At 44.1% G+C, this 15860-nt stretch overlaps 1 protein-coding gene across 1 annotated transcript in view; it reads left to right on the top strand.

Annotated features, from left to right (window-relative positions):
• LOC123480257 (cell adhesion molecule DSCAM) overlaps positions 1–15860 on the top strand; it is a 452836-nt gene that overhangs the window by 105529 nt on the left and 331447 nt on the right. The window contains exons 2-3 of the mRNA XM_053917294.1: positions 4847–5164; positions 12401–12547. Of these exons, the coding sequence (XP_053773269.1) occupies positions 4847–5164; positions 12401–12547 (465 nt within the window). The remainder of the gene's footprint in view (positions 1–4846; positions 5165–12400; positions 12548–15860) is intronic.

Below are 15860 nucleotides of genomic sequence, written 5' to 3'. Positions count from 1 at the left end.
AATTAATTAGCCCTGAAGAGGGATGGTCATCTTGGTCCTAACAGTATGTCTGGGGTGACATCAGCTTCCTAGAAAGCTCAAAAGTAAAATCACAACTGCTTCCGATCTGAACCAATTTCTTAGCAGTAATTTTTTATATTCTGATTTATGGGGCACTGCTAAAGACTTGAGTTTTGGTTGGAAGAGAAAACTATCGGTTACTACTTGATGAACACCTGTCTTCTCCTGGAGCAAATCTACTTCTATAAAGTACACTTTTCTCTGCCATCTTATGGCAAATGGCATTCACTCTGCTTTCCCAGCCCCGAGAGTCAGCATTGGCCCCCAGGCGGCACGCTCAGGGTGCCCGCAGTGAGAGAGACCAACAGAAAGAAGGTGGATGTCCAAGTAAGGGAGCTGGAGGATACTAAAGCTCATGAACACAGCTGCCCCGAGATTCGGCTTTGTGGAAGAAAAGCAACTATATCATGAAATGAAATCTTCATGAGAAAGATGATTTCTTCAACCTCTTAGTCCTGAGTCCTTGGTCAAGTGATGACCCCTCTGAATCTCCGAATTATCATCCTCAGAGAGGAGTCTACAGTCACCCAAAAGCACTGCTGTTCGCAAGAGTAAATGATGTGACCCCTTCAGTCTCATAGCACTGCCTGGTTCAACATCGGTGCTCAGTAAACGTTATCCTCATCTCTGCTCAGTGATGTTAGTTCCAAGTATCTAGGGCTCCTTTCATCTCCTGTGAAGATGGCACTGGGGTAGGCATTTGTTTTTAGAAAGTCACACATAAACACAGGACCTTCTGGCCAAGATGGAGGCGTAGGTAGATATGCTTTGCTTCTTTGTACAACCAAAAGAAGGATAACAACCAATTTAAAAACAAAAAAAAACAACCAGAACTGCCAGAAAATTGAATTGTATGGATGTGTGACAACCAAGGAGTTAAAGAAGAAGTATTCATCCAGACCAGTAGGAAGGGTGGAGACCTAAAACTGGGGCAGCAAGGACTGGACTGGCGAGGCAGCAGCTGCAGGACTGGGCTATCCAGCGTTTGCATGCGGATAAGCTGGGAGGAGCAACTGGGGAGTGAGACAGACTGTGCAAACCCAGGGTTCTATCACAGGGAAATAAAGCTTCACAGCCTCTGGCCGTAAACACCTGTGAGGGTTGTGGCAGCGGGAAAAACTCCCAGTCTCACAGGAGAGTCTGTTGGAGAGACCCATGGGATCCTAGAACATACACAAGACCACCTGCCTGGGAATCAGCACCTGAAAGGGCACAATCCACTTGTAGGGAGTGAGGGAAGTGATTGAAAGTGGGGTAAGAGCTGAGCAAGTGACATTGTTCACTCTCTGACCTCTCCCCCACAGACAGTGCCACAATGTAGCAAAGTGGGTTGCCCCACTGTGGTGAGTACCTAAGGCTCCACACCTTACAATATAACAGGTGTGCTGAGACAAAGAAATATGGCCCAATGGAAAGAGCAGATCAACACTCCAGAGAAAGAACTAAGTGATAAGGAGATGGCCAACCTATCAGATGCAGAGTTCAAAACACTGGTCATCAGGATGCTCACAGAAATGACTAAGTATGGCTGCAAAATAGAGGAAGAAGTGAAGGCTATGCAAAATGAAATAAAGAAAAATATACAGGGAACCAAGAGTGAAGGGAAGGAAACCAGGACTCAAATCAATGATTTGTAACAGAAGGAAGAAATAAACATGCAACTGGAATAGAATGAAGAAACAAGAATTCAAAAAATGAGAAGCTTAGAACCTCTGGGACAACTTTAAACATTCCAACGTCCGAATCATAGGGGTGCCAGAAGGAGAAGAGGAAGACCAAGAAATTGAAAGCTTATTTGAAAAAATAATGAAGGAAAACTTCCCCAATCTGGCAAGGAACTAGACATGCAAGTTCAGGAAGCTCAGAGAGTCCCAAAGAAGTTGACCCAAGGTTGCACACACCAAGGTACATCATAATTACATTAGCCAAGACTAAAGATAAGGAGAGAATCTTAAAAGCAGCAAGAGGAAAGGAGACAGTTACCTACAAAGGAGTTCCCATCAGACTATCAACTGATTTCTCAAAAGAAATCTTATAGGCAAGAAAGGGCTGGAAAGAAGTACTCAAAGTCATGAGAAGCAAGGACCTACAACCTGGATTACTCTATCCAGCAAAGATCTCATTTATAATGGAAGGGCAGATAAAGTGCTTTCCAGATAAGGTCAAGTTAAAGGAGGTTTTCATCACCAAGCCATTATTACAGGAAATGTTAAAGGGACTTACCTAAGAAAATCAATTTACTATGAACAGTAAAATGACAACAGACTCACAACTATCAACAACTGAACCTAAAAACAAAAACAAAGACAAAAACAAACTAAGCAAACAACTGGGACAGGAACAAAACCACAGAAATGGAGATCACATGGAGGGGTTATCAGCAGGGAGGGGGAGAGGGGACAATGGGGGAAAAGGTACAGGGAATAAGAAACATAAATGGTAGGGACAAAATAGACAGGGTGAGGTTAAGAATAGTACAGGAAATGGAGAAGCCAGAGAACTTATATGTACAACCCATGGACATCAACTAAGGGGGGGAATTCTGGGGGGGGGGGTGCAGGAGGGAAGGGGATAAAAGGGAGAAAAAGTGGGACAACTGTACCACTTTTACAGTTGCCCCAATGGGACAACTGTAATAGCATAATCGATAAAATATACTTAAAAAAAGAAAGTCACATATAAACACAGATGTCTGCAAAGGAGATCTTGGTCTACAAAGGAGTTCCCATAAGACTGTCAGCTGATTTCTCCAAAGGGACCTTACAGGCAAGAAGGGGCTGGAAAGAAGTATTCCAAGTCATGAAAGGCAAGGACCTACAACCAAGATTACTGTATCCAGCAAAGCTATCATTTAGAATGGAAGGGAAGATAAAATGCTTCTCAGATAAGGTCAAGTTAAAGAAGTTCATCATCACCAAGCCCTTATTATATGAAATGTTAACAGGACTTACCTAAGAAAAAGAAGATCAAAAATAGGAACAGTAAAAATGACAGCAAACTCACAGTTATTAACAACCACACCTAAAACAAAAACAAGAGCAAACGAGACAAACAACTAGAACAGGAACAGAACCATAGAGATGGAGATCACATGGAGGGTTGTCAGTAGGGGAGGGGGAGAGGGGAGGAAAGGTACAGAGAATAAGTAGCATAGATAATAGGTGGAAAATAGACAGGGGGAGGGTAAGAATAGTGTAGGAAATGTAGAAGCCAAAGAACTTATAAGTATGACCCATGGACATGAACTATAGGGGGGGAATGTGGGAGGGAGGGGGTGGGCAGGATGGAGTGGAGTGAGGGGGGGGAAATGGGACAACTGTAATAGCATAATAAATAAATATATTAAAAAATATTTTGTTTATAGTAGCTCCTATAGACCCCTCTACCCACTATCCCCTCCCCACTCCCCTGTAGCTATTGTTACAATGTTCTTAATTTCAATGTCTCTGGTTATATTTTGTTTGCTTTTTTCTTTTGTTGATTATGTCCCAGTTAAAGGTGAGATCATATCGAGGGGTAGGGTAGAGGTGGGGGAGGGAGGTGGGACTGGCTGGGGTGGAGGGAAGGGGAGAAAATGCAGACAACTGTAACTGAATAAAAACAAATAAATAAATTAAAAAAAAGTTGGGAAAAATATTTTGTTTAATCTGGGGGTTCCACGCGTTGAGTTTCCTTGTTTGCATAAATGAGACTTCATAACTATTAGTACTGAGTGCAGTGCAGGTTTTCCATGTATGAATTAAAAAGCCAAATATGTGTAGATGGGTTAATAGGCATTTTATTTCTAGTAATTAAAGTAGAAACCATTTAAGCAACCAAGATCAGGAAAATAGTTTAGAGAATCATATTATATAAAATATCTTTTAATGTTAATGTGTTTTTAATATACAGATTTTTAATGTACTTTTTCCATTTTAAAATGTTCATCCACTACCATGTACTTGTGACGTCCATATAGGAAAATGGAATAATGTACACGAAGTACTGTTATGAGAATGAAGCAATCCGTAACAATTACATAGTTTCCGTAGGCACATTACGGTATAATTACACAGGTAAGGCGCGCAGGCAGATGGACCAGAGGAGAAAATGGAAAACCTGAAGCAGGAGCTGTCATAGTCCGATGGAATTAAATGATGCTTTTGTCAAAGTTCTCTTTATTATTGGTACATATTTTCAAGTAAAAATGCATTGCTGATTGGACACTTTTCAGAAAACTGATTCTGCTTTTTCAAATGCTTTACATATGATCTTCACTTTTAATTTAAAAAGTGGTGACTAATTTCATTTCAAAGGAGCGCTCCGGGCCCCTACCCACCCGAGCAATCTGATCCTCGCAACTGGATCTAGTCATTCCCTCGTTTAGCTTCTCACTGCACGTCAGGCCTGTTCCCTAGGTGTGAGCAACTCAGCACATTGTTCTCAGAGGGCACGTGTCCCAGAGGGACACGATCAAAAAGGAATATAAAACACAGATTCTGAGAGTGGTCAGTGCAATGAAGACAGAGCAGGGCACAGGGCATGGGACTGAAGAGTAATCTGCTCGAAGTTAAGCCCCTGGAAAATGTATAAGCTTGTGTACAAAATGTGAATTGAAGATGGTGCCTTACTTTCCAGCACCAGCCTTTCTGTCTGTAGTCAGTTGGGCAATTTTAAATTATTTAGTTTTAGGCACACCCTGTGATTTTATTTTATTTTTTTAAAGAACCTCCTTAGGCCAGGCTGATGGAAAGTCAAGTTCAGAAGGAACACTCAACTGACTGGTTCTTATGTTGTTTTCTTGTAGTTTTCGGTGAGGACCTTCACTCCAGCCTCTACTTTGTCAATGCATCTTTGCAAGAGGTAGTGTTCGCGAGCACCACGGGGACCTTGGTGCCCTGCCCGGCTGCAGGCATCCCTCCTGTGTCTCTCAGATGGTACCTAGCGACGGGCGAGGAGATCTACGATGTTCCCGGGATCCGCCACGTCCACCCCAACGGCACTCTCCAAATTTTCCCCTTCCCTCCTTCAAGCTTTAGTACCTTAATCCATGATAATATTTATTATTGCACAGCTGAAAATCCTTCAGGGAAAATTAGAAGTCAGGATGTCCACATCAAGGCTGGTGAGTAGGAGTCCTCAGGCTTTATTCCCTCGGTGCCTGCTTGGGTGGGGGAGGGTGACTAGCATTAAAGCGCCATCAGCTGGGGCTCAGGAAAACCCTTCATCAGTTCCTTCTGACACTGCCAGTGTCTCCTTAGCATCTCTCGGCTGGATTCCAGAGTACGGGGCACTGCTGGAAGAAAAAATATTGAAATTACTGGTTCTCATTCTCAGTGAAACAAATGAGCAAATGCTTGTAAATAATCACCATTTGCTTTTTTCTTACTGAGGTGTCCCTATTTTCATTCCACACATTTGCCATTTGAATGACATGCCAAAAAAATGTTCAATGCATATGTAAACCCCTTACAACTCTGCTTCTGTAAATCACCAAACCCTGGGAAATTGGGGGAGGTCCTTAATGCAAGACTAACATTAAGTTTGTGATACAATGCCTGGGTAATTCTGAATGTGTTTACTCAGCCAGTATTTTCTTGAGCTTCTGTTATAGTTCTGGCACTCTGCCGACTACAGGGAATATGAGGTCTGTCTAGAAGGCATGCAGCCATGTGATATGAAAAATAGAGACATTTATTGAAGAAGATATAAGATATAAGAAACATTGTACAGGACAGTGATGCCTCAGTCCCCTTCAAAGTAGGCACCTTGGGACCTCACACAGTTCTCCCCGTCGCCATTAGCTGCCCCGTTATATTTTCCTGAATCTCACTGATGGTCTGAAATCTCTTCCCTTTCAAAAGTGATTTTAGTCTTGGGAAAAGCCAGAAGTCACAGGGTGCCAAATCTGGGCTGTAGGGGGGCTGACTCACCTGGGTGATTTGATGTTTCACCAAAAGACTGCATGAGACGTGATGTATGAGCGAGCATGTTGTCATGATGAAGCTGCCAATCCCCAGTCGTCCTTCACTGTGGCCTTCCAAATCATCTGAACGGTTTCTGCAGAGGACTGTTCAAGCTTAATGCAAAATTTGATGCAGATCTGTTGCTGTACTCGCTCAGTCATTTTGAAAGCGCAAGCCACACAGTACACAGGCCCACTCAATGGGTGTCTACCGCCCCCACTGACTAGTACGGTGAAGTTGTCATTGTTCACACAAGTGCATTCCAGTCCCCTCTCCTTGGCTGCCAGGTTACAGCGGTGTCGTGGAAATCCTCCTTGTTATGTTAACAATGGCTGGACTTTTTCCTTACAGACCTCGTATATGAAGATGAAATGGTGTCCACCCTCATGGAACTCACATCCTAATGGGGGACTCAGACATAAACAAAGAGAGAAAGTTGGGTCACAATTTACAATGGGAAGTTGGCCTCTGTTCTAGGTATTATGATATTTATGAGGATATTGTGAAAAATTCAGGAGAGGAAAAGCACCCCAAAACAAAAACACCATCAGCTGAGAACCAAGGGAAATCCCGCCATTGGTTCAGTCTGAGACGGCCCACGGCTTCCTTGAGACGCCGGGGCACCTCTGGATGGGGTTTCAGAGCGCCTCACGTTGCGGGAACTGAAACTTAAGACCAGCGACGTTAAGTTGGTGAGGTCCAAACTGTACCCCAGGTTTATTCGCACTGTGACTAATTGATACTCAGACTTCCGGTGTCTCAAACCCAGTGTGTTTGCTTTCTGTTCCCCTCTTCGTGCCTTTCCTCCCTGCAGTCTGTCCCAGAGGTGGGCAGTGGAGAGGGTGGGGAGACAGAGAGAAAAGAAGACTAAGGCTTAAGCTGGAAAAAAACCGTAGCATCGATGGATATTGGAAGTGAAGCAGACTCAGTCTCCTATTCTTGCATTCTTTGTGAAATAAGAAAGGCACCGTTAACATTTTTGACTATGGCACATGTTGCTGGAATATTGTCAATGAATAAACCTTGAGTTGGTTTCTTCCTCTTAACATCATAATGCATTTTTTAAAAGAAAAATGCCATCGCTACAAGTCAACCTGGGGAACCCAACCTCTGATTCACAGACATCAAAAGTTGTACATCCAGGACCAATTGTGTCATTCTAAAGACTTAACAAGCCATGAAAAATGAGCACACAGCTGGACCGCAGTTAGCAAACAGTGTTTTAATTTTTTTTTTTTAAAGCCTGGCCTTTCAAATGTTGGCAGACTGACTTAACGTAATGGCAGGACAAAGAGATTGTGACTTCGATTGTTGTCTTACGTACGCACTGGGTAGCCGGGGGAGCTTTGTTACCAGGTCTGCGGCAGGTGAGCAGGTGTGACTTGAAGGCATCACCACCTGGGTGAAATATGACACATTTCTGAATGTCTGCATGCGACCTCTTTGATGTAAGTGATCAAACATTAGCCTGTGACTCATTCCGCCAGCAAGTCATTTTCCCAACTGCATTTTTACCTCCGTGACATACTCATGAGTTCTAAGAATGCACTTAAGAAAAGAAGAAGAAGATTGGTTTTAATCAAGAGATATGAAAAACTGATCCCCCAAATAACGAAAATCAAGGAAATGAAATTTGTTTGACCTCTAACCCTGACAACAGGGGAATTAGGTGAAACACCTGTTGCCTAGCGGGCTGCAGGTTCTTTTTCATGTGTCATAAAAGACACATTTATGGACTACAAAGTACCACTTGTAGAAAAACCTGGAACTTCAAAGAGCTATGCTTGGATGTGTTAACCCGCTATTTCTGCCTCGAGTTTCCTGTCGGACAAAGGCACTGAATGCTTCCTCCTGTTTTAACTGCTCTTTCCTGAATTTGTCATAGAACTGATTGTTCTTGCACGGCAGTGGTCATTTCGGAGGTGGAACTGCCATCGTCTCGTCTGGGGTCCATGCCACCTTCCACGTGCCTATGTCATGGCTGCCGAAGCGTAGGTATTCCCCACACCTGACGCTCCGCCGCGTGTGAGCCCGGCAGACCCACGGCGGCTGTGTTGTTCAGACCGACAAGATGGGCAGTCACGTTGCCCCATGAAACTTCTTTCCTCATTTAATTTCCCTTCTTATTATGAGCACACATTGGCTGTAGTAATTCTTTAGATTGTTGATGAGAAGCTGGAAAACTTGGTTTCCCACTGCTGTGTGGTTCCTGATACAAAACTGGGCGGCCGAGCGGAGAGGCAGCTGAGGGCGTCCGAGCCCCATGACGACTGTCGGGAAGGTGTGAGCAGAAGGAGCACTGACTCGCAGGGCATCGCCTGTGTCTCAGGTCAGCCTGAACGCCTGAGGTCCCTTTAGATTGGTTTAGCGACTTTCCTGGAATAATCCAGTGGGTAAAATGGCCTTGTAGTCTCTCCTTTGGCAGCACAGAAAATTCTTATCCGTTTCTTCTTAATTAAAAAAAAATCCTCACCTGAGGATATGTTTATTGATTTCAGAGAGAGAGGAAGGGGGGTGGAGGGGGGGGAGAGAGAGAGAGGAGAAACATCAATGTGAGAAACATCCACCAGTTACCTCTAGTATGTACCCCAATTGGGGATTGAACCTTCAACCCAGGTATGTGCCCTGACTGGGAATCAAACCCCTAACCATTTGGTTCGCGGGATGATGCTCCAACTAACTGAGCCTCACCGATCAGGGAGAAAATTCTTATTCTTAATAGTTTTCAGCAAGTTGACCCAGGTCTGCGTGTCAGTGAAAGAGTAAAGGGACATCCATCCTGCCTCATTCATTAACCACAGTCTTTCCCTAGCAAATAAAATACTGTCTTGCCCTTTCTGTCCTGAGGACCAGAATGCAGATGGACCACTGGAAATGACACTGTCCCTCGCCCATGCTGTATTTACTGCTTAGCAAAGGGGCACGTCAAAAAAAACGCTAGCGACTGTCTTTTCCTTTGTAAACTGTGGTCAAATAACCTTAGACTGGGATTTCTGATGACGGCCGAGACGGAGGAGCAAGGGCTGAATTTGCCCTTTTATCTGGAACAGCAACAACCACAGACAAAGTGTATGAAGCACCAGTCTTCAAGACCAGCCAACTCACAGTGAAGGAAAGCGATCCCTGAGAAACCGGAAAAAAGCAGCCGAGCCCAACGATGGCCCCGGTTTGCTGCCCAAAGGAAAGGAGGACAGAGAACCCCACATGTGAATTTTTACAGCAGCTTTATTCACAATCACCCCAAATTGGGAGCAGCATAGATGTCCCTCAGTATGTGAATGGGTAATGACAAAGACTCCGTCCTTGGCTAAAGTTTCCTCAGGTTCCTCTGAGCCCTTTTCTCAACTAGTTCTTGATCTTGACCTTCTGTGTCTGTTTTCCCTGGGCCCAGTTTTACTAAGAGTCCTGAAAAGTCGTCCCTCACCTCTGATATCTGATATCGGATCACTCTTAATAATATGTGATCAAGTCCCTCGTCCTACCCGCGATGTGTGAGTCTTAAGTCCATCTTTCACAAGAATGCCCGGCCCTTAATGTCTCCTCTTTGGAATTTTCCATCCACCGACCCTCGTGTCGGCCCTCTGTGTAAGTGCTCGCTTATTCTGCCTGTGTTCAGAGTTGCGCACGATTTATCTCCCTATTCAAAGGGTCATAACTCCTATTGCAAAGTCTTGAATAAAGCATAAGAGTATTTTAAACGATAAACTATGGTATATCCATACAATAGAATATAATTCAGTGATAGAAAGAAATAAACTATTAAGCCACGAAAAGACAGAGAGGGACTTTACATGCCTGTTACTAAGTAAAAGGAGCCCAGCTGCAAAGACAACCTACTGTATGAGTCCTACTATGTGACATCGTGGAAAAGGCAAAACCATGGCAATGACAGTGAAAGGTCAGGGGTTTCCAAGCGTGGTGGGGGAGGGAGGGCTGAATGGGTGGAGCACAGGACGTTTTGAGGGCAGTGAGACTATTCTGGATGATTCCTTAATGAGGAGTACGTGGCATTGTTCATAGAACCGACAGAGCGCACCTTACTATAACATGGACTTCAGGTGATAAAAATGTATAAATGTTGGTTTGTTAATTATAAAAAATGTATTACACTCATTCCGACGCTCAGAATGAGAAACGGTAGGAGGTGGTGAGAGACAGTGTACGGGAACTCTCTGCATGCTCTGAAATCTTCTGTAAACCTGAAACTGATCTAAAAAAAACTTTATTCCAAAAACTACTTCAAATGACTTAAACACAAATGGAGTCCCCAAAGGAATGAATGATAACCCCCCAAAATAATTGAACTATTGGCCAAAATGTTCCAAATTTGATAAAAACTATGAACCCATAGATCTGAGGATCCAAGGAAACCCAAGCGCAAACGGCGTGATAAAACACACACCGGGGCACATCGTCGTAATGAAACAGCTCAGGGCCCAGGACGAAGAGAGCACATTAAAAATGGCCAGAGGAAAAGGACAGGTCACACACGGAGGCTCAGCAGTGAAGATGACGCCAGGTTTCATCAGAACCAGTGTGAGCAGCGGGGAAGTGGAAATCTCTAGAGCACTGAGAGAGAAGACCTCTGTAATCCAGGAGTCTGCGTGCGGTGCGCCTTTCAAAAATAAAGGTGAGGTACCGGCCTTTTGGACACTCAGAAGCTGGAAGAGTTCATCAGCCCTGACTTGCACTACTAGAAATCTTTTTAAAAAATGTCCTGCAATCAGAAGAAAAATGACAGCTGATGGCATCTACTCAGAGAAAAGAATAATGAAGAAAGTAATGACATGGATAAATAAATCGTATTTTTGTTGTTTAAAATCCTTCAAAAGATAATCGACTGTTTAAACAAAGTGATAACAGTGTCTTGTGGGGATTGTAACGATGTACAGATAAAGTGGACGACAATAATTGCACGAGGCCTGGAGTAAAGACACAGAAGTACGATATTTGAGAGCTCTCTCATTTTATGGGAAGTTGCATAGCATCGCCTGAGTCTAAGTGATGATAATTACAGATGTTGTACCGTAAACCCCAAAGCAACCACTGAAGTGACCAAACGGAGAGTATGGCTAACAAGCCAATGAAGTAGAAACGATGGACTCGTTAAAACAAATCCCAAACACAGAAGAAAAAGGAGAAAAAAGGCAACAGAGAACAAGGTGCCATTATTTACCTCTGCCTATCAAGACATTTCCCTTTTGAAAAGACTGTCTTTGTTGATAGGTTCATTTTTTTGAAGTTAGTTTCATACCAGTTTTCTTGATATGTATCTTTCAATAAATGATGAAAATTTGAAGAGTGCTAATTAGTCGATAAAAAGCTGTCTTTGTGGATATTCTTAGAAAGTCAAAGGTTTATAAAATCCAGACCTTCCTTGAAGATCTTCCTCTCCCAACACCTTCATTTCCAATGGGAGGACAACAAAGCCCAGAAGGGGGCCTAGCACCCAGATTTCACAGGGCGGCAGGGGGTTGTAATTGGAGTTAGACACCTGGGTATCCCCTTTTCCTGGGGACAGAGGTCTCCCCCTCAGTGGAGGTGGCGTGGATTCGTGTGACTGCACCTCAGCCTGTTGTGAGTGCTTTACCCACAATAACTGAGTTGTTACAGTCGCCCAATGACAGATATGTTTTCATCCAAATCGCTAGTATATAGAAGGCAGACGAGACAACTTGCCCCCCTGGGTAAGTAGGGCTTGGATTTGAACCCAGGCAGTTGGGATTAGAGGGTGGGCAGGGAGCCCTAGGACCCCCCTGCCCTTAGCCCAGACTCCGCATTCAGGGAAGCCCCCTCAAGCACTTGCTGTGATACTCCTGGTGTTTGTGGTTTGGGCAGCTCCCTCATCAGCATCCTTCCCTAAGTGATAGGAAGCAGGACACTTGTTTCCCAAACTGCTTTGCAACTGTCATAAAAATGTCACTTATGATGTTATTTTAATTATCATACAGTTTTCCAGGATTTCCAGGAGAGGTTGCCATTCTTGAAGTTTTAAATTCCTTTTCTTCATAGTCTGAACACTTTTTCCTGATAATTATAATTAATATACAGCTGCATATGAGGACCAGAGGGCCTGGAGGGCAGCTTTCTATCGCCCTAACTTCTATTAGAAGCTATTTCCCACAACCAGCTGCATTGGCGGGGTGGTGACCTCTGTTTAGTTGTCCTCTTGCCCTTTAGTACCCAGTGTAGCTTATTGTTAATGAAATGAAAGTCCTTAATTCATGAGATGCAGATTGCTTAAAATTTTTTTTCAGTACGTCACTTTGATGCAACTCATCACGTAAGTAAGGCATCATGTATGTATTCGAATGAGATGCTTGCAGGATGAGGTTGTGTGTGTGTGTGTGTGTGTGTGTGTGTGTGTGACCCTGGGTCCTCTTCCTCTCTTCCAGTTTTACGGGAGCCCTATACAGTCCGTGTGGAGGACCAGAAAACCATGAGAGGCAATGTCGCGGTCTTCAAGTGCATTATCCCCTCCTCGGTGGAGGCGTACATCACCGTCGTCTCATGGGAGAAAGACACTGTTTCACTCATCTCAGGTAGGCTCTGCGCCTCCAGGGCGGAGCGTGCCGGCCTGCAGGCGGTTCAGATGTCACATCGGCGCTTTTCTCTGTGTGTGAGACATGATGAAGAACTATGTACTTAAGATCGATGCTAGTTTGTGATTAAATGCCAGTGATTAAAAACACGTCAGTGTTTTATATTGATTTACATGGCTCGACTCCGATCTTCAGCGAATTGACGGATGGATAGAAATTAGTTACTTGTATTTTACTTCTATGAGGAAGCTGTGGTTTCCTTTTTGCTGCTAAAAATAGGGAAGTAGGATGGTCGTGTCTGTTGGACACCTCAGCGATGCGTTTACGGTTGATAGTCTGTAATTGAACCCTGGAAAATGGAAGCCCCGGTTTCATGCTGTGCTGACCCTTTTGAAGGTCTTTGAATTATGTGGTGTCTCTGACCCTGTTTTTGAAGATTCTATTTAGAATATCTGTTCAGCACCAATATATATATATATATTTGTATATAAGTAATTTCTTGGCTTATTTGCAGCGTCCACAAATGACACAACAGAAAGCTTCTAAGAAAGTGTGGTCCGTCTTTGACGGTGGTTTTCAGTTGGGTTCTTGCTCTGTACTACTCACCCAGAGAGGCCACGAGGGCATGGGGCTTGGCTTGCCTGCTGTGCACGTAGCTGGGGGATGGCTGCTGGCGGCCTTCAGGGACAGAGCCGTGTTGGGCATTGAAGGTGTTCTAACGAATTGCACACGATTGCTTTTCTTTACACGTTATGTATGTGCATGTAAGTTTGCGTGCACACACATTTTCATGTAGTTCTTGAGTGCCGTCAACGTTTTGTCAATTTATAGAGATAATTGGAACTAAGCTCTCATGGTGACACGGCATTTTCGTTTTTCAGATTATTGATTTGCTAGACAATATAGGTTACTATAAAAGAACGATGAAAAAATCATTAAACCATTAAAAAGTCCAAATCAAAAATTAAATCTTTGGTCTTACAGTGTATCACAGTAAACTAGGATGTAATAGATGTTTTCAGCTTTTCTTAGCAGCATCTTTGCAGTGAATTTGAAATCCCTTGCGCTTCACCGAACAATACAGTTCTGGCTGTTGTGTTGATTCATCATCATATTTGTTAGAGTATTGAAAAATACTACACTTAAGAACTGAAAATTATTGCAATAATCAGAGTAGATACTCACCTGTACACTTCTATTTGCTAATTCTGATGGTTAACAGTCTTGCTTGCTTCTCTTTAGAAGTCATTTTAGTTTCTTGATGGCAGATGGAGAGACTTGATTGTAACAAGTTCATCTGGCTGAGCCCAGTGTCAGGTCTTGTTGGTTCAGGGAAGGGGAGAATTTGGGGTGAAATCTGCCATCTCCCACACTCAGGCATCTGGGCGATGGGGACCCTGAGTGTGACAGGGAGGCTCAGAGGACAGGACAGGTTGGGACCTCCCTCCGCCAGGCCCCAGAGCTGAGTGGTTTGGGAGGCACTGGGATTTTTTTTTTTTTTTGAGGATTTACAATTTCATAATTTATGATAGAGCAGCAGGAATCAAGACCATGTGACATCGGTGCTGAGATGAGCATGCAGATTTGTGGAACTGAGTGGAAAATCTGGAAGGAAATAATCACATGCACAGTCAATTGACTTTTTTACAATGTATAATTAACATACAACGTTTTATTCAGTCTAGGTAGACAATGAGTGACTCAGCATTTACTTACCTTACAGTGTAACCACCATGAAAGAAAAGTCTAGAAACCATGTGCCACCCACCGTACCACGTTATGCTACCATGGACTGCGTTCCCTGTGCTGTAGGGTCAATCCGTGACTGACTCACTTGGTAACTAGAGGGGGCGCTTCTCAGCTCCCCTCCCTCTTTTCCCTTCTCACCACCATCCTTCACTCTGGCAGCCATCAGTTTGCTCTCTACCCGTATGAGTCCGTTTTGTTTTGGGTTTAAGATTCCATATATAAGTGAAAGCATAAGGTGTTGGTCTTTCTCTGTCTGATTTCTTTCACTTAGCACAATACTCTCTAGACCCATCCACGTTGTTGCAAATGGCAAGGTTTTATTTATTCTGATGGCTGGGAAGTATTCCATTGTGTATATGCACCGCATCTTCGTTCATTCATCTACAGAGGGACACGTAGATTGCCTCCATACCTTAGCTCTTGTAAATAATGCTGCAGTGCACATGGGGAAGCATATGTCTCTTTGCATCCGTGTTTCTGTTTTCTCTGGGTGAATTCCCAGAGTGGAACTGCTGGGTCTGACTGCAGGGCATGACCCGGAACAGCACAGAGGCCCAGAAACCGAGAGGCTTTTCTGACGTTAGCCATGAGCTCCAGGAGCAACATCCCAGATGCTGGGTACTCAGCAGATGGTCTGTAAAAGGTTGATGTGTCTCTGATTTGTGACTCAGCTGAGAGGCCCAGGGACTCCTTGTTGAACTAATTTATATATAGTCACTGGCATTAATTGTTCCCACCTCTCTCGTCCTGGGATTCCAAGATGTCCAGCCTCCTGGGAGTCTGGCTGGGAGCACTTCCTTTAGTTCTGATTCTGCACCTGGAAGAAAGTCATGAACTCAATCAGCCATGCAAGTCAGCCAGGGTAAGAATTCTAAAGCAGTAAGCGGATGGTCGGACAGAGTGCCGGTGCTGGTGGCTGATCTAAGAAAGCTGGGAGTTCACGGTCCTCATGAGAGGGCAAGAAGCTGCCTGCAGAGGGTAAGGCCTACCTGTCCACCGCAGTGATGCTTGCTTCCACCCCTCAGCTTCCTGCTCCAGAGTACCCGCGTGGGGGCCAGAGCACCAAAGGCCTGCTTTTCATAGCTAAGCACTGGGCTTATACTAATGCTCCAGGCCAGGGCTTTTTGGAAATCTTGGCTGAGATAAATGGGTGTTTGTCGTCTAGGAATTCATTTTCAATTAAAAAGCTTAAAATGGTGGTGTACTCCTGTAAAGAGAAACAAAATGGCTTCCATCGGCCCATCTTACTACTTTTTGCCTTTTGTTGTTGATGAGAAAATAAATGGTTAGGTTATAAATGGTTAGGGGAGGGAAGTACCCGCCGGGGGTCTGTCTGGGTTTCCACGTGACCTGCAAAGTTGTGTTAGCCATCCCGGCAGCTGCTCTCCTTAGCCTGTTGCACGGTGGGCCATGCGCGGATTTCTTCCCAGGGCAGGTTGGAGATGATCCCACTCTAGACTGAGGAATCAAGTTGTGCCTCTTTGTCACAAGAGGTCAGTAGGTCACTGATATCAAGGACATAAACAAGTTCATTTATTTTAAACAGACTTTGGAAAGAATACCC

This window comes from Desmodus rotundus, chromosome 2, assembly GCF_022682495.2.
Source record: "Desmodus rotundus isolate HL8 chromosome 2, HLdesRot8A.1, whole genome shotgun sequence".
In the NCBI taxonomy this organism is placed as follows: domain Eukaryota; kingdom Metazoa; phylum Chordata; class Mammalia; order Chiroptera; family Phyllostomidae; genus Desmodus; species Desmodus rotundus.
Note: the sequence above shows the minus strand (reverse complement) of the source record. Positions and strands in the feature narration are given on the sequence as shown.